We start from the raw sequence: 20249 nt of genomic DNA, 5'->3' as shown, positions 1-20249 counted from the left end.
TCAAGATGAAAGAACAAAGCAACGTATCCTTGATGGGCAGATTTGTTTCCATGAGCCGATCTGGGGTCCACTTCGCGACGGTGCGTGCTTAAGATTACTTGTTGTTTCAGTCCTCTACAACCCATATCTTTCCGATTTGATAACCAATCCCCTGACTGTTTGCGGATGTGTAGCCAAGATCCTCGTCTCGCACCTTCTCGTCCCGGACCCGCAGGACCGTGCGACTGTGTACGCCGCACTCAAGAGTTGGTGGATCTGTATGGACCTCGAAGAGTTGGATCAAGCGTACCGAGAGCGAATCCGAGCGCACTTCACGTAATTCAGTTTGCAATACTGTCTGTTGTTATTTGCTTCTGTTGTGTGTTTTTGTGACACTAGATTTGTAGTGCTTTCGTGGTATTTGATTGCAATGGTTCATATCCGATTCTGGTCATAAAATTTATCTGTTGTCAGTGTGGTAGTGAAAAAAAAAAACTGCTGAGTTATAAATTGTAAGAATCACGGGGTGAAGGGCCTCGAAACTTGAGCATGAATATATGATGTCCTGAACATGCTGAGCTGCTATTCGTTCCAAGTAATGATGTCTCTATCTTCTTCTGAGTTGTGGTCACGTTTACGGTGCAGCATGACACGTTCGCGTGAAGGAAACAGTCTGTTACAATCTACGGGCGCTAGTGAACAGACAGATAACAAAAGGCATAACGCGTACCTTGGAATGCACAAATGTATATCGGTGTCCTACAATAATGAGTGAATCAGAACACGCCGGTGTGATGTAGTAGACTTACTCTTGAGGAGAGGTGATGCGAGCGAGACCAGCTATTAGCTGATCATGAGTTGTCGTTGCTGTCAGACAAGTCACTCAGTTCACATAACATCATGAACATGTCCTTGCTTACTGTCATGGGTCGCAGGCTTCGACTTGAGGACGGACGGTAACGACGGACCATGCATTATTACAGGATGAAGAAATCTAGCACAGCCACTTCTAATTACCAAAAGTTGACCCCTGCAATTGAAAGCAGTCTACTAAGTACTGCTTACTCTCGGGAGGGTATGTATGACTTATCTTCATCACCGTCAACCACAGTGAGCTCCACTCTCAAGACGCTAACTTCCCGCTTCGAACATCCAGAAAATAGTCGAAACGACGAAGAAATACCTGCAAGTTGGTCTGGGATGTGGGGTACCCGGTTAACGTCCACTACGACCATCAATGGCAGGGTTGCACGTGGCGTTCACGGCAGGTCGTTCAGCGCTTCTTCAGCGTCTGCCCCTTCTTCATGGGCACTCCAGCACCCGGTATCTATGTCTATTAGCACTAATCAGAAACCACCTGTTGTGTGGTGGCCATTATCGTCGTCTGCCAGAGACATGCCGCTATCCAGTTCAGTGTCGACAGATGGCTCACCATCATCGTCGCGTCCGCCATCTCCAGGGATGTCGCTACTAAACGAGGCGTTGAGTGACAGCATCCTTCCGACATTTCCTCCACGCGCACGACTGCCTCAATCCTTTTCGCCTGCTCGCCTGCTCAGTCGTCCACCTCCATTACTCAGTAATCTGTTATCAACTCTCCCGTCAGTATCTGTGACTTCTATTCCTCCACACAATCAAAATGGACTCCCTTCATCCTCTGCAGACTCCGTAGCTCACACCGACGAGCCACGTATATCGCTGAACCACTCCCTACCCACCCATTCGTCCATCGATACACTGCGTTCGATCCATGCATCTACCACACCACAGATTGCGCCCCCTCCTATTCCAAGCAAATGGTGGTTTCAAAGTGATTCAGACTCGGGGATTAAGGACAACGTGGGCAAGCTCCTCAATGAGGAAGATCAGGCTTCATCGTTGAATAAAATCCATCAGAAGTGTATGTTTATAGTTTATTCCTCAAGCTTGGCTAACCGCTTGTGTGTAGATCGTTCACCGAAAGCCCCCGTTGTATTCTGCCATGGACTTCTTGGTTTTGATACCGTAACCGTTGGACCTTCCCTTGCACCCTTACAGGTTGCACATTGGCGTGGTATCAAGGAAGCATTGGAGGCAAATGGCTGTGAAGTTCTTATCACGCGGGTACCTGCAACAAGTTCCCCTGTAGAACGCGCAAAAGTTCTCGAGAAAAAGATCTCAGAAGTTTATCCTGGCCGTGCTGTCCATCTCATAGGACACAGCATGGTAAGCTGAGCACTGAGGTAGACGATCACCCTTACTGACACATTGCAGGGCGGCCTCGATTGTCGTTACCTCACAACACACCTCACCCAGCGCAAGTTTTCTGTGATAAGCATCACTACAATTGCTACTCCACATCGCGGCTCTTCCTTCGCGGACCACTTCATGTCGCTCGCCTCGCAGCATCTCCCATCCGTTCTCGCGCTACTCGAGCTACTACCAAACGGTGGCGGCGATGGGAAGGCATTTGAATGTCTTACTGTAGAAAGCATGCGTCGGTTCAACGAAGAGACACCTGATGCTGACGGTGTGCGCTATTTTAGTTGGGGTGCATGCTATGAACCAGGGCTTATTGATACATGGAAATGGCCACATAGTGTTATCTTAGAGAAGGAGGGTCCGAACGATGGGCTGGTTAGTGTCGAATCAGCCAAGTGGGTGAGCGCGCAGGATGACTCCTTGGTGTGTGTGCCTTGCTGAATACGCATGCAGGGCACATATCTCGGTACCCTTTCACCCGTGAACCACCTCGACCTTGTTGGATGGACGAATGCTGCGCGATATACGTGGGCCTCGATGTGGGGAAAGGAAATTCTTTTCAAGCCTGCTTCATTCTACCTTGGTATCGCAGACCTGCTGGCCGGAGTAGAGGAGAGCGAGGACGATGATGCTACGCTAGAGAACGGCGTGGTTGAAGGTCATCGGGAGAGAATGCAGCAGAACCTCTTGGGTAGTAGTCCATCTCCCAGATCGACGTCAAGCCCGCTGCTGAGGATGCACCCTGCACTTGGAGAGATGGTATCAAAAGCGCAAGAAGAATCAATGTCACTACCCCAGCGTACTTCCCAACCAGCGGAAGGATCGAGATCTGCGACATCCCCAGAAGCACTCTCGTCAACGAAGCAGAGATCTCTACCCCCTACACCTCCTCATGACGAGACACCACCTACACCACCTACAAAATCGTCAACCCCGCCTGCACATGTGGAAGAACGAGACTAGACTACCCTTCACGCATTGTGCCATACCCGTAATTGCAAGATTAAGTATCTGTTAGTCGTATTGTATTCTAATTGCTTACTACTGAGATTCAGCATTGATTAGTATCTCTCACGGAATAAAACACATTTCATCCAATGTGAGTTGGAATAGGCCGAATTATTAATTTAATACCATGACCGGGGGGTGGACCGGATAAGCGAGGAATCATGATCATGAGACGAGTGTCCAAGCCATCTCACCCACCGACAAGCGTGTATCATTCTTGTCTGTTTCGCCAACCCGCACATTTGATAGTTTTGATCTTCCTATCGTGAACTTCAACATTGACGTATAGCCCGCCGACATGTCACTCGAAAAACTTTCATCGAACAAGCATTACGAGGGGACGCTCGCAAAGTACAAGTTTAGAGTACGTCGTTTTGGCAGCGGCGGCAATGCCACGCTGATAATGAGGCTCATAGTCTGCTGCTCTGGGCGATACCTATACTCAATTCAATCTCTTCCTCCCCGCCAATGCGGCTCAGGGGAAGGTCCCTGTACTTGTTTATCTTGCAGGACTCACCTGCACGGAGGATAATGGGTGCGTGTTAAACGTCCTTCCGTTGACTCCACAAACTCACATGACGAAACACGGTCCACACTGCACAGGGCCCAAAAAGGCGGTTTCATGCGCGATGCAGCAGCTCAGGGTATCGCACTGCTCTTCCCTGATACCTCCCCGCGTGGTGCAGGTATCGATGGTGAAGATGTAGATTGGGATTTTGGCAGTGGTGGGTAATCTCTATCTTGGTCCTCATCCTTATTTAACAGTGGAGGCGGTGGATAGGCGCTGGGTTTTACCTGAACGCAACGAATCCCAAGTGGTCCAGACATTATAACATGTTCAGCCATGTCACTCAAGAGCTCCCTCAGGTGCTTGAAAAAGCAGGCTTGCCTCTCGTCTGTCTCAACGCGTCTTATCTTTCCCCCTTCTTTCCCTGACAACAATATTCACAGGACTTCACACGCCAGTCAATTTTCGGACACTCGATGGGCGGACACGGGGCGCTGACTGTGTACCTTGCGTCACTGTTATCGGGGATGAAGCAATATCGTAGTGCATCTGCGTTCTCACCCATCTGCGAGCCATCCGAGGTGCCATGGGGCACGAAGGCATTCTCGGGGTACCTTGCGGGCGGTGTTGCGGAGGGGAAAGACCGATATGATGCAACAGCGATGATCGGGAAGGTGAAAGGAGCGGTGAATATACTTGTGGATTATGTGCGTCATGTTTTTGTCTATTCATTGGCCCTTATTAGATGGGGCTGATGTAGTAACAGGGTACCGCGGATAATTTCCTGTACCAACTGCATCCGGACAAGTTCCTCGAGGCTGCGCGTGTGGCTGGGCATGATGAGGTACAGGTACGAGTAAGGAAACAGGAAGGGTACGATCATAGCTACTACTTCGTGGGTCTCTGCTTTTGGATGATGGGGTGATGTACTGACAACGGAATCATGATGTACAGATATCGACATTTGCATCAGACCATATTCACTGTGAGTTTCTATCTGGTTTCTAGAATGTGTCAATACTGATGCGAAGAGTTATTAGTCCATGCTAACTTCCTGAAAGCGTAGAATGAATAAGTAAGAAGCCAACCTTTTTGTACGAATGGAGATACGTTAGCTGGGCGTTAAGTCTTGCAATGGACTATGCAGTGAGAATTGGATTGACCTAAGTTATCTGCCGAAGACGGCTGAGTGTGGGGAAAAAAGTGAGACGGGTTTCCTGTTTGATTACCAAAGGAAAGGTTACTTTGAGAGCCGCCGCATAGCTTAGACAGCGTTCGTTGCGAGGGAGACCGGAGATTGTTGAATGATGTTCATGATGTTCAGATTTTATTAGCTATTGGTTAAGAGACTAGCAGCTGAGTACTTGGATGAAAAAGCAAATAGTTGTAAACCTAATACAGAAACTGAGTACTGTGCTTATACCATCAGACAAGCCTGTTCTCTACAACGACAACAAATTGTCATAGCATTTCGTCCTTTTCACATACTCACTCTTAATTCTTCAAACAAAATTTATTAGCCAACCATACCGTCCATCCTAGTAAACAGAGCACGAAGAATGTCATTCTTCTCAAGGAAGAAGCAGCCTAGTGCAAGTCAGCTCGCTGCTTCATCCGTAACAGTAGCTCAGACTCCAAGCCAAGCTCTCGCGCAGCTGGCTGCAAAGGACAATGCCGTTCAGCTTCAACACCTACGTGACAATGATTCGTGAGTTCTTCATATTCAACTTTTCTTCTCCCACAGCCGTTCATCATTTTCTTCATCCCAGCTCCAGTTCAAATACCGCAAATGGCCTTGTAGCAGCCCCCGCTCAACGTCAACAAGCTCGTGGAACCAGCCCCATTATACCGCAACAGCCATCCCAGTCACAGCAGCAACCACCTCAAGCATCCCAGCAACCTCAACAACGGCCAGCTTATCCCTGGTCTGCACGGCGCTTACTCCTCCCGCCCCCACTCGTAATCCCGAAACCTGGCGTGCCCGCACCAAATTCACCCTCACCTTCACCATTCCCTCGCTATGGTCATGCACTTCCGGCGACAGCCACTGCTTCGGGAGAATTGTACCTTTTTGGTGGTCTCGTTCGCGAAACCGCCCGCAATGATTTATATCTTTTCTCTACTCGCGATCTTTCTGCGACTCTCGTGCAGACAGCCGGAGAAATACCATCGCCACGAGTTGGTCATGCTAGTGCAATCGTTAGCAGCGTTCTCATTATATGGGGAGGCGACACAAAAACAGACCCCTCGTCCGATCAGTCAGAAAAACAAGATGATGGCTTGTATCTTCTGAATCTCGGTGCGTTCACACTAGTTTTTCAGAGAAACCATACTTCACGTACACCTCAGTTTCACGAGAGTGGACCCGGGTAGCTATGCACGGACCTGCACCTGCTGGACGGTATGGTCATGCCGTTACTATGGTTGGCACCAAATTTTTCGTTTTCGGAGGTCAGGTAGATGGCGAGTTCCTGAATGACCTCTGGTCATTTGATCTCAATACCCGTAAGTCCCATCCAATTTAAGCTTATTTTCCTAAACCTTATGTTATGTTATGCTCTGAGTACGGACAACAACAGCTTGGGAGCTGTGTCAACCCGTCGGAGCCGCCCGTCCTGCTCAACGCACAGGACATGCCTGTGTAACATACCAGGATCGCATCATCGTGTATGTCCGTCATTCATTCAATACTGGCTCGCATTCACGTTTCACAGGTTCGGAGGAACAGATGGCCAATACCATTACAATGATACATGGTCTTATGATACTAATACCAGGACCTGGTCGGAACTGCAATGCATTGGGTTCATTCCCTCACCTCGAGAAGGTCATGCAGCCGCTGTAGTTGACGATGTCATTTATATATTCGGTGGCCGGGGTGTAGACGGCAAAGACCTTGGCGACTTGGCAGCGTTCAAGATGTCAAGTACGTGATTTGATGAATGATAGGTGTCCGCGTTCTAAGCTTATCATGTACAGACCAGCGGTGGTACATGTTCCAAAATATGGGACCAGCGCCTAGTGGCCGTTCGGGTCATGCTATGGCGTCCATGGGAACCAGAGTTTTTGTTCTTGGCGGGGAGTCTTTCACGCCAACCAAGGGCGATGACCATGGAATTATCAACGTTCTTGACACTAGTACGTGACCCCTCGACTGCACAAATGTCACTGCTGACGGATTGCTCAGAGCACATCAAATACCCTGATTCAAGCAAAGGACCACCAGGCAACAAGTCTGATCGAAAATCATCTGCAACACCTACCCCTCCGCCAGGACCACCTGCGCCAGGAAATAATGTGCCTAATGGTACCCGTGCCATGTCACCGACAGGCGCTCCACAAGACGTAGACGACCTCCGGCGGGCTATATCTCCACCAGGAATCCGGCCTGGAACTCGTACACCGAATGGTGCCCCTGTGCACTCATCTCCCAATACCAAAGGTAAAGCACCGACACGCCCTCGAAGAGACGACGGGGATGTGTTGGGAACGGATGACGGGAACGGGACAGACACCGGTGCTACCACCGAGTCCGTCACTACTTCTCGAGATCACGCACCATCTCCAGATCAGACCCGAGCACGGAGTCCCAATTCTTTCAGTGTCACCCGTGCGATGTCCCCGACATCTCAGAGTGGATCCGATCTCTATGGCAACGTACAGCCACCCAACGTGGCAAGCGTGGCGATGAGCGGTCTGGCTGCCCGAAGTCCATCACCAGTTGTGGATCGTAGCAGGCCTCCACTTGATGCTTTCTATCAGCCATCAGGTGGTTCTCCCGGCGTGAACGGGAATGGAAATGGCCATGCCCAGGGGAAGTTCGGTTCAACGGGCAATGTGACGGCTGATCTGATTCGGGATTACAAGGTTAAAGAGATGGAAGTCGAGACGTTGCGGAGGCGAGAGGCTTGGATGAAGACAGCGCTTTTGAAGGCTTCCCGGTCGGGCTTTGTCCAACTTGATGAAGAAACATTGGAAGCTGAGGATATAGACTTCCAAGATGATGCCAGTGATGAGCAAAGGAAACTTGCTGACATGGTCATGAATTTCAGGCACTTCAAAACCCAGATGCAGGTGTGTTTTATCCTTTCAAGAACAAATGAGACGTTCCAACGAAGACGCAGACTACCCTGGTCAATCAAGCCCGCCAGGCCTCTGAGCGCATTGCGGATGCTGAGCGCATGAAGTCCGCTGCAATCCAGGAAGCTGCATACTACCGCGCGAAGCTAACTGCCCACGAAGCATCTACACCTGGCGAGGTCTCGCAAATAGAGCGAGAGCGTATTGCTGAGCTCGAACGCCATCTTGCCACTCTATTGGCGGAACACACTGCGCAGAAGAAGACAGCAGACGAACTGAGCGACTCGCTTGCCTTGCAGACTACGCTTCTTGAGCAGGCGGAGGCACGGTCCTCTGACGCCAACAACCGTGCTGATGCCCTGGAGGAGACACACCATCGTGTTGTTCGTGAACACTCTGAAATCCGAGACCGTTACGTAGAAGCCGAGGCCGCTCTTCGAGATCACGCCGATCGACTTCTTGGACAGACTTCTCTGCTTGAGCAAAAAGACGCTGAGGCTTCCCAGGTCAAGAGACAGGTTGAAGAGTTAAGTCAACTCCGGGATCAGCATATCCGCGCTCTCGATCAAGCCCGTACGGCACTACAGGCCGTAGCCTCCCGCTCAGAAGAGGATCAACGTGCTCGTGATCAGATAACTCAGCTTGAGGCCGACATTGCAGAATTACGCGGTGACCTGGAGACTCGCACATCCGAAGTGGAACAAGCGAGGATAAGGCTTGCAGAAGTTGAGAACGCGTGGGCCAAGTCTCGTGAAGAAGCTGATGCGTTCCGTGCACTCACCACTGGCAGTCTTGGCGAACTTCTCGACTCGCATCGTGAACTTAGGGTAGACGAAGACCGGTTAACGAGAGGACATGTGGAGAAAGTGGAGGCTATGGAGGTGGAAGCTACTTCTCTACGGAAGATGTTGAAGGAGGTCACGCAGCAGCTGGAGGAAGTGCAAAGAGACCTCTCAGAGGAACGGCGCAGGGTACGACAGACGGAATCCGAGCAAACATTCCTACGATCCCAAATTGTGGGCCTCCGAGCGCAATTGTCCAACTCTGTCCTGGAGCAGGGTCGTCTGCGCAAAGATCTTGCAGAAAAGGATAATGATCTGCGGGGAGCATTGAAAGAGACGGCCGATACCAATATCCGTCTGGCAATGCTTCGGAACTATCTTTCAGAAAATGGCATCATCCCAGATTCGGATGAACCTTCCTCAAATTCGGCAAGTGCTTCACGATTGGCAGACCTGGAGAAACAGCTAGAAGAACGCTCCTTGATGTACGAACGCTCAGAGCGGGAACTCAACGGAGCCCTTCGGAGGAAGCGCGAACTCGAGGCACAGTTAAGTGCGATGTCACAACAACAAGATCGATCGAGGTCCATGCAGAACCCTGATAATCAAGGTGACTCAGATGCTGACGCACGCGCTCTTGAAGCTGAACGGAAACTCGAGGAGACGGAACGGAGCTATAAGGCGCGAATGCGCCAGATGGAAGAAGACTACCAGCTTGCTGTGCATTATGTAAAGTGAGCTTTTCCCCGAGTACCTATGCATGTCCCGGGTCTAATTGTCCATCGCAGAGGAACTGAAAAAATGATGCGAAGGATGAAAGATGAGGTTACGAGGACGAAGACTGCCTATGCTAGTCTGCAAGCGGAACTGGACACTGTTCGAGGACGATCCAGTACTGAACCGCGACGTGGTGTCAACGGTCGCAGCACTCCTTCAGACGACAATCACGAGCACCTTCGCGGCCAGTTGATTGATGCACAAAAACAAAGCTCGCGTTTAATCAATGACAACAAAGATCTCCGTCAAAGAATGGAGACGCTGGAGAAGGATCTCGACATTATGAAGGATAACTTCGTCATCTCTCAACGAGAGTTTGACGAACGCCAAACTCGTGTGGAGGAGCTTGAGTTGGAGCTTGAAAGAATGAATGCTACTCTTGCTGTATATCGCGAAGGAAGTGGCGCCAGTTTATTGGAACAGCTCACCGTCGAAAACACCAACCTCAAAAGGGAAAACGAACAACTTTCGCACAAAATTCACCTTCTCCTGGAAGTCGATCAACCTCTCAAACGACCATCCAGCATGACGAGCTCAGAGAATTTCGAGCACCTGTCGAATGAACTGGACGATTGGCAGCGACAGATGGCTAGCTCGTTTGGTGCCCGGCGACCGCTTAGCGACCTCGAATCCCCCTCTCATTTAGTAGGACATGAGCGAACCCGGTCGCGATCGTAACATTTGTTTTTTGTGTCATTTGTTTTTTGCTTTGCACATATAGTTATACCCTTATTGCCTTGATTGCTGACCGCCGCTCATGCTCACACTCGTTTCGTTTCGTACTTCTACGCTACTCCATTACTTCCTCGTTGCTCGACATCGAATATTCTTCATATATATTGTGACATGCATCGACATTTGCGACATCTCGAGTTTAACTCATTGTGAATTAGATGCAGCTTTTTGTGTCCACTCGACTGCCTTCTGCTTGACAGCCGATGCACCTTCCTCATCCCCGATCCTCCGCTCCAGTTCAAGCCACTTCTTGAAAAATGACCTTTATGCGACATTAGCACATGCAATTCCACTAAGTGGTAGAACACATACTTTGCCTTATGGCTAGTCATCTTAATGCCAAATATACGATTGAAGATGTTTCTGCGTACTGTTATGATAGTGAGGGCACTTTGGGAGGCAGAGTGCTTACCTTAATGATTGAATATCCCCTTGCCCTGCTTCCATATCCATATAAATCGACCACAAGTCCCAGCGCTTTGGATGAGAGTCTACGATCCCCTCGAATATAGTCTTGCCTCGTTCCGCATCGCCGAGTTTGTATTCGAGCTGAGCGAATTTTGATATTGTTTTCAAGTCTGTACATCTCATTCAAGTCTGAATACAAGAATGTCATCAAACGACTCACGCTTGCGCTTTTCCAAGCTTTGCAGTGAACGCGGTAGAAGTTTGCGTGCTTGCTCCAAGTTTCGGCGGCGCATATAATGTTCGCAAAATAAAGTCCACACTTTTGAACTGTGGCCGAACTTCTTACACGTCCGCTTATACTGATCCTCTGCTTTCTGCGTGCATCATCATTAGTACAGTAGTGAAGCCGAGATAACAAACCTGCCTCGTGCTTCTCGCTCTGATCTAGGATGGCCGCAAGACGGAGATAGACAGTTTTGGAGTCATTATGTCGAGCAGCATTCTTGAAGACGGCCTCCAGTGACTCATCTGTGCCATAAACATTTTCGACATTCAGTAAAGCAATCCAAACGTTGAGCCGCTCTTCCTCCTCCCTGAAACTGATGGTCTGAATTGCTCGTCGGCCAGTCTCCCTTGCTTTATCGATTTCGGATAGTTGGAGGAGAAAAGACATGTACTGCACCCACAGATAGGATGAATTTGGGGAGCCCAGGAGGAGCCGCTCAAAGTCGGCATTTGATTCTGGAAGCTTTGAATGCATGTCAGCAGTGAGATCTTGCTCGATCTCTTTCTTCTTGCGTCTTTTCTTTTTGCTTGACTCATCCTCTTCGCTGCCTTCGTCGGAAGAAGAAGCTTCATCAAACTCCGCATGAGACCTGGTGTCACCAGAGAACCAAGAAAACCCTTCAACTTTCAAAGGCGCAGCTTGTTCGGGAGTGTGAGACCTCGGCATCGACTGCGACTGGGTAGGTACAGCTTTTACTTGTGGCAATGGACTGCTACGTTTGCTGACCAGGGCCTTTGAAGGGATGGACTCGTGAGCATGAGATGAACGTAGTGACGGAACGCGCGGTGTTTTGTGGACAGCCACTACACTCTCTGCGACAGGACTTGATGTAATGTCGCTGGTATCGGCCACCTTGACAGCTTTTGGTAATGACGCTTGACGAATGCTTGCGACAACTCGTGGTGGATTCAGGTCAACGGTTAAAATTCGTACTTTGACGACTCTTCCCGCGATAAACATGTCCTTCAATTTGCTTGAATAGTCACTGCGAGGCAAAGCGTCAATCAAAAGCAAAGCCAACGACAAAATTGAACAAACCTTGCTTCTCGAGACGGCACAAACGCCTTGAGATCGTTGTAGAATCGGACAATCAAGCCTTTGTCCACAACTCGGTACACTACTGCATCTGTGATTATCCCGACTTTCGCCTCCTCAATAGAGGTCAGGACCGGTAGAGTAGATTCAATCAACGTCTTTTTGGCCGTCAACTCAACTCTCATGCGTTCGGGGTCGACGGCAAGAACCTGTGGATTTCCTTAACATGCATAACATCTAATGATTACAATCGCGTACCCGGCATTTTATGCTGCCTCCAGCCTTGAACCTTTTTGATGGATGCTTGAGCGGTATATCTGCGTAGTGATTTGGCCATATGATTCCATCCGCATTACAAGAGATCGACACGAATAGGGCGGAATCCGTAAGGCGTTTGACAGTGCCTTTCAGGACCTCTCCGACTTGTACATCACCTGCCTGAAGGAATCTTTGATCTAAAATTGAGGGTCGGAGGGACAGCTGCAGTAATCCGTCCAACGGATGGTAGCCTATGACACGCGCTCTATGAATGGTATTCAATCTCCATGGGCCCGAGGAGGAAGAGAGCATTGGAACATGTCCATCAGATGTGTGAGATATCTACCAAGGAATTAGTTTTTGGATAATAGAATGATGTGAGACCTTACATGTATGAATCCATCAAGGTGAGGCTGCACTTCAACGACGAGTCCACGTTCCGGCTCTACGCGTTTCACAGTAATAGCATCCAAGATCGTGCCATTGGGATATGCCAAGTGAATGGCAGTATCATCAGTGGAAAGTTTTTCTTTCAAGTTGACAATGTGATCCAAGAGCGACACAGAAAACTTCGGCGGTGAACTTCCGGCGATTTCGTACAGTATTCGGGCCTTCACTTTCTGCCCTATCTTGAATACTTTGGCAGTGTTAGTGGGTACGTTGAACTCGTCAGCTGTGGCATTGAAAAAGCCAAGTGTCTGTAAATTGATACCACTTGGTGAAATTCCCGTGATCAATGCTTGACCTAGTATTCCTGGCAATATGGAGGTGACATTATTGACTTCTGTGATCTGTGAATTGGAATATGATGAGAAAAATCGCAAATCGTGATCAGCAAGACTGACTGAAGATGACTGTATCACTTGGGGATCGACCGAAACTGTACATATTTTCTCGTTGCTGGACATCTTCACGACAGCGATATCGAGCAGTTGGCCAACATGAAGCTTCGAACAGTCGGTACCACCTTTTTTGGCCTCTTTAAAGGATAGGAAACCAGAGGAGCCCTGTACACCGATGTCAAGAATGTACCCATGGTCTTCTACACTTTGCACAGCCGCTGAGAGTGTCTACGCGAGGCTTAATCATGATAAAATGATGTGATCTAGGATATTGCTCACAAAGCCAGGTTTAAGATCTGTTTTAAGGACTCCAGAGTTTACTGTCTTGGGTACAAGACTCAACTCGATGCGACGACTAGCTTTCGCGGCTTCATCCCTTAATTTTCCGATTGCAGAAACATCCATAGATCCTGATGCGTGCACATTGGTCACAATTGCACGGACGTATTGTCCCGCATGGAAGAGTTGAAACAAATCCGGCACCTCCGTCTGAGAATCGGATTCCCTATCATCAACGGATTCGGTATCTGAAGGCTCTTCTTGTTCATGCATTGATTCGAGACGATTAGTCAACTGAGATGTAACTTGTGTGATAGGAACGTGACCCATGAGCTGGTTCGGTAGGGATATAATGAGAGCCAGCGGTTGTATCGATGCGATTTGACCAAGCAATTTCATACCCGGAACAATGCGCTGCAAATGCGTGATTGAGTCCCTGCTCTCCAGCTTCATGATGTGAAAGCTACCTTGTAATTGAGATGCTCGATGCGAACTACATCTCTCTTCGGCGTAACACTCGCCTTGCTTTTGGCATCAGATCTACTCTTCTTTTTTTGAGTCTTCCCAGACGCCTACAACAAATTCTGCTCTGTCAAGCTCATTTGGAGTAAGACGAGCAGAACTCACAGCAAATAGCTCCTCGTTTGCTTCTTGTGTAGCTTCAGCTCGGATAGTCTTAACCTCTGCAGCTGTTAGGCTAGTTCCACCTCCTCGTGGAAAATCAACCTCTTCGTCCATGAGATTGGATACGAGTTGGACAGGTTTTTCCAATACATCTGTTAGCCTGTCTTTCACAAATTTACTCTTTTTGACATTGCGGGGCGAGTTATCCTCTGGGGCACGTTTCTGGCCAGCCATGCTCTTGATAAATGCGAGGATTGGAGGGTGTCAACACTGCAGCGCGTAGTATCCGACCGTTCAACACGTAATGGAGTGGAAGCTTGAAGATATCTTCCCTACGGCTGCGAGTTCGGGTGTGGGCTGCAACTTGCCCGTTACTCACATTTGAGCGACTCCGAGAAATTACAAGCAGCTGATTATGTCAGCATTAGCCATCTCTTCCAACCACCTCATCGTACTCGCAAACTTACTATGGGTGAGTCGCTCTCTTTGTCCCTAATGACATCCCTCAATTATCAATTTTCTAGATTTTCAAGTAAGTCATGTCTTGAGTGATTTCAGAATTTAAATTCACCTTGCTCTAGAACCGTGTCGGCTCCAAGTTCGGTGGAGGTGGTGTCGCTGGGGCTTCGGAGACCAATGTGGACAGGCGTGAACGTTTACGCAAACTTGCGCTTGAGACGATCGATCTTGCCAAAGTACGCCCTTATTTTTCTTGCACTTCAACGATAACTTGATGTGTCATTTAGGATCCTTATATCTTAAGGAATCACTTGGGTGGCCTCGAATGTCGTCTCTGTCTGACGCTTCATACCAACGAAGGTTCATACCTGGCTCATACTCAAGGAAAGAAGCATCAGACCAATCTCGCTCGTCGTGCGGCTCGTGATGCTAAGGACACACAGTTGATGATTGCCCCGACTCAAAGCAATGTACAACGCAAGGTGTTCCTCAAAATAGGACGCCCAGGCTACCGAGTAACAAAAGTGCGGGACAAAGATACAGGCAAAGAAGGTATGATGGTCCAGGTCCACCTTCCTCAGATCAAAGCGGACGTAATCCCTCGCCGACGATTTATGAGCGCTTGGGAGCAAAAGAGGGAGCCCCCGAACAAGGCATACCAGTATCTGATCGTAGGTGCGATTACTTCCAAAGTCACACGTTACTTATTGGATATTAGGTGGCTGCTGAACCGTATGAGACAATTGCTTTTCGCATTCCTGCGCGCGAGATAGAAGACGAAGCTGACGATGCCGGATATTGGAACTGGTCATATTGGGATCCTGATACGAAACAGTATAGCTTCCAGTTCATGTTCCGTTTGACTTATTGACGCTACCTGCTGCTCACACAATGTTCCCTCCACGTCGTATCTGTACTCATTCCCGCCCTGAATTATGGGATCATTTTTGCCATACTTGGTGTGGTTCATGTCGAATATCACATGCATCACCTCCGATATAGGATGTCTCGATTCGATACCATGTCATCGACAATGCGGTGAGCCCCAGGGTCACTACACGTAGCAGACTTCTCTTTACTGTGGAAGGCACTTGTGGGATTGACCCAGCAGACCTGTCTTCTTTGGGTGTTTCCACGGACACCCAAACTCTCGGTGTCAAAGTTCTTTCTGGGGGCAGTAGATTGATTGGCACTTCGTTAAAGAGTCCATTGCGCTCAATACGGTAAGGGCGATTTGGTGGCAGCTGTGCTCGTCCAGGCACTTAATGGACCAACTAATTCTTTGATCAAGAATGCGCTGCTATTCCTGTCCATGGATGTTGACACCGTTCGTGGCCCACGTCGTGGGAATACGAAGGACTGAACCCTACATTACCGTGTATCAGTGAAACCGGTACTAACTAGAGGCGCGAACTTTGAGCGATAGCACCTCTAACTAGAGCCTCAGTTTATGTGGGGGTTGCATCCCTATGGTCGGAGCGGAACTGACTCTTTCTACGCAATCATGCAGTGCTTTGGGGTAACCCCTGGGGGAACAAAATGATAATCTGTAGCATTACAGAATGACAGATGAATATGGTGCTATGCAGATAGCCATCTTGATTAACTCCGGCCATGCATCATGCGCTCTTCGGACAGTAAGCGCTTTTCCCTCAATGGAGGTGCGGATATTGATCGATGCTCAGGTGCTTATAACTATGGTTACTAGCAATCTTGGCGCGGCGTTATTCGTTTCACCGTGCAGTTATCGAATAGATAGCTGCCTCAAGGCCAGATCTTATGGCGCCCACCGAGAATGGAGTATCGTCGACTTGCATTGGGGAAGGACTGACGGTATAGCAGAATCAATATGTTGGTTCTTGTTATTCAAGTTACTCTTATCAAAACTTCACTGGGTCACTGATGGCTATCAATCTGCGGCGTGATGAGAGTATGTATGTACATCCAGTGGCCCTTATTCAAGCTTGACACCATAGGAAGCCTATAATACTTTTCCGGAATCCGAAGCAAGAACTCGAAGCACGAATCGGAAGCTGGGCACAGGATAGTGACGTGTTGGTGACCATGATCCTCATGTGTATGTTTACTTTAAATCAACTCCTTCCTTCTTGCCGCCTCACCACCGCGAACTACTTATACCCCGAGGTTACAGTGTCCTAGACCCTTTCTTCGGTCACCCCACTGCTCCGCTTGTCGTATTTGCAATGTCTAGTAACGTTGTTGAGGATTGTGGACCCATCCTCCTCGGTGGCTTACTCGCCTTCGGGTGCGTGGTTAGTCTCGATATACAACCTGCCTGACACAAGTCTTAATAGCTTATCGGGTTGTGTAAACATGCAATTTTTCGTGTATTGGCGGCTGTACTCTTACGAGTCTTTGCGTGCCAAGTCTCTGGTATGGAAATTATTCTATGAGCTTCCACTTTTTAATTGCCTACACAGGTCATTGCAACTTGGTACGTTCAAGCGACTTTTTGCACAAGTTCGGCGACAATATAATTTCAGGCTGCTTGACTTGTGTCATTCTGCATTTGTGGCAATCGCCCTGTGGGATTCCATCATTATGCCCTACAGTAGTATGGATGAATCTGACAATATCCCTTGGTACGCATGGTCTCATTATTCACTATCAACTGGAAAGTTAATGTGCTACTTTAGGAGTGTCGGTGTGAGTATTAGTAATCTAGACCTATTGGACTATCCTTATAATAGGCCCTTCTAGCCTACGGTCGGGCTTACTGTGTGTTTTCATACGTGTGAAATTGTTTGATCCTAAGCAAAATATTCGCCAGGCTATGATCACCTTCCTCGTCCAAAGGTCAGTTATGTTAGACAGCTAATACATTCAACCCTCACTCGTCGTCTCAGTTTTTTTGCGTACCGAATCTACAGACGTTCGTACCTTTCTTCAATAATGTTTCCCCAATACTAAAGTTGGTCGATGTGAAGTGCAAAAGAAGAGACTTGCTGTAGCGGTCCCAATTGTGAGTTAATGTTCAAGTGTTTTTTGCTTGATGATGTACTAATCTTCACTGTCAGGTTACACTTGCTTTCTTTCGTTTGTGTCAGTGCTTAGCGAATCAACTACTACGTGTGCTAATGCTGACATTCTGCTTCAGTTGCGGCTAATGGTAAGTTGTTAAACACCATCATTTGTAGCTCTTCTGATTACGCGCATCTCTCAAAAAAATCAAATAGTTTCGATGGGCATGATGTGAGCAGTGTTTAAACATGCCATTGATGGCCACTGAAGCATGCTCCTCTCAGGATCCGCTTACAATCATATACCACATTCGTTCAACAACCTTTGTCACGTGTAAGTGGTGGGCAACTTTGTATTATCAAATATATCGATTGGATATTTCTGCAGTGGATCTTCACCGTGGGCCTTTCACTTTCAGTGTTCGTGGATATCATGATCGCAGCATTCATGTGCTATTTCCTTCGCAAAAATCATACAGTGGTTACAAGGTAAATTATTTTAAACCATGCAGAACTGGTGTTTACTTGTTTGATAGCACCATACGTATCATCGACACCCTGACACTCTGGACGATTCGCAATGGATCAATGACAAGGTATAATCTGGATGCAATTGAGCCACGATCATATCCTGACGCCGCTTTCCTTACAGTGCTGCTGCCATCGCATCATTGATCTGCGTGGGCATCTTGTAATTTTTCTGCTAAGTTCAGTTACTGAAATATTACAGTGGTTGGTTATGCCTGGCAACCGCATATTCCTGGGTCTTCACTTCGTTGTAGCGAAATGTAAGACATCTTAAATGCTTACGAATGCATCTCACCTACCAAGGGATATTATCGGAGCAGTATATGCAAATTCGCTTTTAGCCACGTGAGTAACCGTCATGTCCGGTGCGGCATCCATAGTTAGGTCTAAATTGCTGCTGCAGCCTTAATGCCAGGCAGCATATAAGAAACGGAAAGCAATATGATCCTTCGAGCGATCATCCTTTGCCGATTGTCTTTTCGGAGGACTGGGAAAATACAAGTGAGACTTTGCGCTCGCAACACGGATTTCCCGTAGTAAGTGCCGTGGTCATCGTCACAGTCGAACTTGACACACGTATATATCACAAAATCGCAGATGCAGCTTAATTCTTACATTCCGAGGGCTCAAAATGAAAAACGGGGGAAAACAGTTCGTAGACTTGCCATGAAGTATTCACCGTCTTTGACCGACAACTTGAGGCAGATCCAAGTAAATGTTGAACGGGTCGTGGAGTCCAAGCTCGAAAATGTTGCGCTGGAACCGACGGAAAGCTGCACAGAAGGAAGTCCAGTCTAATACGTTGATATTCTGCTGTTTGGGATTTGGCTATGCTGATCATATCATACACAACACTTCTTTTGATTGCGAACATGTTATTGTTGATATATTGTAAACTACTCTTTTTTGCGGCTTTTGTGAATCCTTGGTATTTATAGTCACTATTTTTGAGTATGTACTTACTTGGCCTCTTGATGCCAACGAATTTGAACGAAATGAACTGAATGTTGGTGGTTCACAAAAAATTAAATAAATCAAATCCCAGGGAGGAGGGATGTTGATCAAATATCAAGTGGTAGTTAATTGTAACGCTCGTCAAAAGCCAACATCTACTCATTGATGTTGGCAACTGATATTTACTTTCATCACTCTCTTTAGATACTCATATACATTCATTCCATCTTCTTCCATAGAATTCTTACCCTACAGTATATAAGCCGACGTATATCTACTGTTAGGGCAGTTGATCTTTCACCCCCGAATATACTTAGTTTCAGACAGTTATCTCATTTGAGCCTCTAAGTCTATTCTACCCAACCGACTCTCACATGTGAATGTTCTATGAATGCCACATATTTTAACTGCCAATAAATCTAAATCTTTATGCACCCTTTCCACTGTAGTCATCGTCGAGGAGGCTTGATCACCCTCCGAAGCTTTGACTCTTGTTAAAACACGCAAACCCAATATATTCAAAATCAATATCATAAAAAGATGCCTACTGCTACTAGTGCAATAGACGAAGCCTCTCCTCTCTCTCTGACTACGTGACTGAGCATGAGTGATGATGCATGCACAGCTGGACTCGAGTCTGAGCGCGCAGAGCCTCGGGATAGCACTGCTGTCCCTTGAGAAGAAGGAACAGGCATGGAGCCTTCCTTGAAAACCGGTCCTCGAGACCAGGTCAGGGTGGACAGAGAATCCACCCAGGCGATGAGTGCTGTACCTAGCCCCGCCCAAATGAGAGCTCCATTGTTTGACAATGTGGGAGCCAATACTGCATGCTCCACTCAAAGTGATGAGAGCCTAGGTGACTTAGTAAATAAAATACCTACTGGCGTCCCCATAATAGGTTGAATGCAAACATTTATGTCGCCCGACAGTAATAATATCCCTCGCCTGCAAGTGTTACGCACTCAAATAGATCTGTTATGCGGAGCCCTAAGAGGGGCGTCGTCCGCTAACGTTCGTGATGTAACTGGAAGGGTCCGGTGTAGCGACTGAGACTGGCGACGTCAAGTCGGCAGATATCAGAGACGCGCGTGTCACGTGACTTCTAAGATGGATGTCTTCAAAGTCACTGACGTTCTCAAAGTAAGGACAGTCTTGTCCGAACGATGAGTAGTCGATCGAGGTAGACTTAGGCGCGATGAGCACCTAAGAAAAGATACTAGAGGCTGAAGGTGAAGGGGCTTCAGAGGGAAGTATGTTCGAGGGAAGATTGAGTAGATTCAAGTTAGGGAATCTAGTACAGAGTGACCGACTACTTATACTAAGTGGAAAGGGTTAAGGGCAAGGCTACCGTACTGTAGGTAAGGGCAAAGGGGAAACGGAAAGGGTATAGGTACGCTGGTAGCAGAGCCTGATTAGTGATGTGAGGTCGAATGCGGAATGAGACCGAGAAATGTTGGAACGAGCCAATGGTAAATGATACAATGC

The 20249-nt window shown here is 48.0% G+C and overlaps 7 protein-coding genes across 7 annotated transcripts; 5 read left to right on the top strand and 2 right to left on the bottom strand.

The window, feature by feature from the left end:
* Positions 1–411: 411 nt before the first annotated feature.
* Positions 412–1037, bottom strand: F5891DRAFT_992407 (uncharacterized protein). The gene is made up of 4 exons (XM_041378181.1): positions 900–1037; positions 789–846; positions 710–738; positions 412–662 (listed from the first exon to the last, which is right to left on the bottom strand). The coding sequence occupies exons 1-4, from the start codon at positions 952–954 to the stop codon at positions 562–564; spliced, it is 243 nt and encodes an 80-aa protein (XP_041233867.1). The 5' UTR covers positions 955–1037; the 3' UTR covers positions 412–561.
* Positions 1038–3318, top strand: F5891DRAFT_992404 (Alpha/Beta hydrolase protein). Its single transcript, XM_041378180.1, has 4 exons — positions 1038–1879; positions 1928–2184; positions 2233–2619; positions 2674–3318. The coding sequence occupies exons 1-4, from the start codon at positions 1057–1059 to the stop codon at positions 3181–3183; spliced, it is 1977 nt and encodes a 658-aa protein (XP_041233866.1). The 5' UTR covers positions 1038–1056; the 3' UTR covers positions 3184–3318.
* Positions 3319–3339: 21 nt separating this feature from the next.
* F5891DRAFT_992401 (carbohydrate esterase family 1 protein) lies at positions 3340–4921 on the top strand. The gene is made up of 8 exons (XM_041378179.1): positions 3340–3592; positions 3645–3763; positions 3832–3953; positions 4010–4122; positions 4180–4443; positions 4503–4631; positions 4691–4721; positions 4777–4921. Exons 1-8 carry the CDS (start codon positions 3527–3529, stop codon positions 4800–4802), a joined length of 870 nt encoding a protein of 289 aa, XP_041233865.1. The 5' UTR covers positions 3340–3526; the 3' UTR covers positions 4803–4921.
* Positions 4922–5256: 335 nt separating this feature from the next.
* Positions 5257–10053, top strand: F5891DRAFT_1272938 (uncharacterized protein; the record flags this gene model as incomplete). The annotated part of the gene is made up of 9 exons (XM_041370116.1): positions 5257–5444; positions 5506–6035; positions 6086–6241; positions 6316–6403; positions 6451–6662; positions 6716–6874; positions 6924–7810; positions 7861–9332; positions 9387–10053. The coding sequence occupies exons 1-9, from the start codon at positions 5296–5298 to the stop codon at positions 10051–10053; spliced, it is 4320 nt and encodes a 1439-aa protein (XP_041233864.1). The 5' UTR covers positions 5257–5295.
* A 390-nt stretch (positions 10054–10443) lies between these two features.
* F5891DRAFT_973734 (uncharacterized protein) lies at positions 10444–14076 on the bottom strand (the record flags this gene model as incomplete). Its single annotated transcript, XM_041376390.1, has 11 exons — positions 10444–10480; positions 10523–10688; positions 10739–10885; positions 10939–11789; positions 11843–12048; positions 12098–12439; positions 12487–12888; positions 12943–13167; positions 13219–13632; positions 13686–13790; positions 13846–14076. 11 exons carry the CDS (start codon positions 14074–14076, stop codon positions 10444–10446), a joined length of 3126 nt encoding a protein of 1041 aa, XP_041233863.1.
* A 157-nt stretch (positions 14077–14233) lies between these two features.
* On the top strand, positions 14234–15172 carry F5891DRAFT_992391 (uncharacterized protein; the record flags this gene model as incomplete). Its single annotated transcript, XM_041378177.1, has 5 exons — positions 14234–14314; positions 14367–14374; positions 14424–14537; positions 14589–14972; positions 15020–15172. The coding sequence occupies exons 1-5, from the start codon at positions 14311–14313 to the stop codon at positions 15170–15172; spliced, it is 663 nt and encodes a 220-aa protein (XP_041233862.1). The 5' UTR covers positions 14234–14310.
* Positions 15173–16295: 1123 nt separating this feature from the next.
* On the top strand, positions 16296–18720 carry F5891DRAFT_8064 (uncharacterized protein). The gene is made up of 21 exons (XM_041373223.1): positions 16296–16567; positions 16617–16695; positions 16743–16756; positions 16806–16904; positions 16959–16968; positions 17023–17040; positions 17093–17118; positions 17169–17194; positions 17250–17284; positions 17340–17364; positions 17420–17431; positions 17499–17514; positions 17568–17616; positions 17671–17771; positions 17819–17878; positions 17935–17962; positions 18013–18070; positions 18131–18155; positions 18214–18346; positions 18408–18461; positions 18516–18720. The coding sequence occupies exons 1-21, from the start codon at positions 16506–16508 to the stop codon at positions 18606–18608; spliced, it is 1023 nt and encodes a 340-aa protein (XP_041233861.1). The 5' UTR covers positions 16296–16505; the 3' UTR covers positions 18609–18720.
* The last annotated feature ends 1529 nt before the right edge of the window (positions 18721–20249 follow it).

The sequence above is a fragment of the Suillus fuscotomentosus genome (genome assembly GCF_016647785.1).
Source record: "Suillus fuscotomentosus strain FC203 chromosome Unknown F5891scaffold_1, whole genome shotgun sequence".
NCBI classification, from domain to species: domain Eukaryota; kingdom Fungi; phylum Basidiomycota; class Agaricomycetes; order Boletales; family Suillaceae; genus Suillus; species Suillus fuscotomentosus.
Note: the sequence above shows the minus strand (reverse complement) of the source record. Positions and strands in the feature narration are given on the sequence as shown.

Bases quoted from the DNA above. Each gene is read 5' to 3' on its own strand.
- F5891DRAFT_992407 (XM_041378181.1), bottom strand. From the start codon at position 954: ATGCATGGTCCGTCGTTACCGTCCGTCCTCAAGTCGAAGCCTGCGACC. The intron at 847-899 runs GTAAGCAAGGAC...CTTGTCTGACAG, and splicing joins GAAGCCTGCGACCCATGACA to CAACGACAACTCATGATCAG. The intron at 663-709 runs GTACGCGTTATG...TAGCGCCCGTAG, and splicing joins ATACATTTGTGCATTCCAAG to ATTGTAACAGACTGTTTCCT.
- F5891DRAFT_992404 (XM_041378180.1), top strand. From the start codon at position 1,057: ATGTATGACTTATCTTCATCACCGTCAACCACAGTGAGCTCCACTCTC. The intron at 1,880-1,927 runs GTATGTTTATAG...GCTTGTGTGTAG, and splicing joins GAATAAAATCCATCAGAAGT to ATCGTTCACCGAAAGCCCCC. The intron at 2,185-2,232 runs GTAAGCTGAGCA...GACACATTGCAG, and splicing joins ATCTCATAGGACACAGCATG to GGCGGCCTCGATTGTCGTTA.
- F5891DRAFT_992401 (XM_041378179.1), top strand. From the start codon at position 3,527: ATGTCACTCGAAAAACTTTCATCGAACAAGCATTACGAGGGGACGCTC. The intron at 4,444-4,502 runs GTGCGTCATGTT...ATGTAGTAACAG, and splicing joins TGAATATACTTGTGGATTAT to GGTACCGCGGATAATTTCCT. The intron at 4,632-4,690 runs GTGGGTCTCTGC...CATGATGTACAG, and splicing joins ACGATCATAGCTACTACTTC to ATATCGACATTTGCATCAGA.
- F5891DRAFT_8064 (XM_041373223.1), top strand. From the start codon at position 16,506: ATGTCTAGTAACGTTGTTGAGGATTGTGGACCCATCCTCCTCGGTGGC. The intron at 17,195-17,249 runs GTTCGTACCTTT...GTCGATGTGAAG, and splicing joins TGCGTACCGAATCTACAGAC to TGCAAAAGAAGAGACTTGCT. The intron at 18,156-18,213 runs GTGAGTAACCGT...TTGCTGCTGCAG, and splicing joins GCAAATTCGCTTTTAGCCAC to CCTTAATGCCAGGCAGCATA.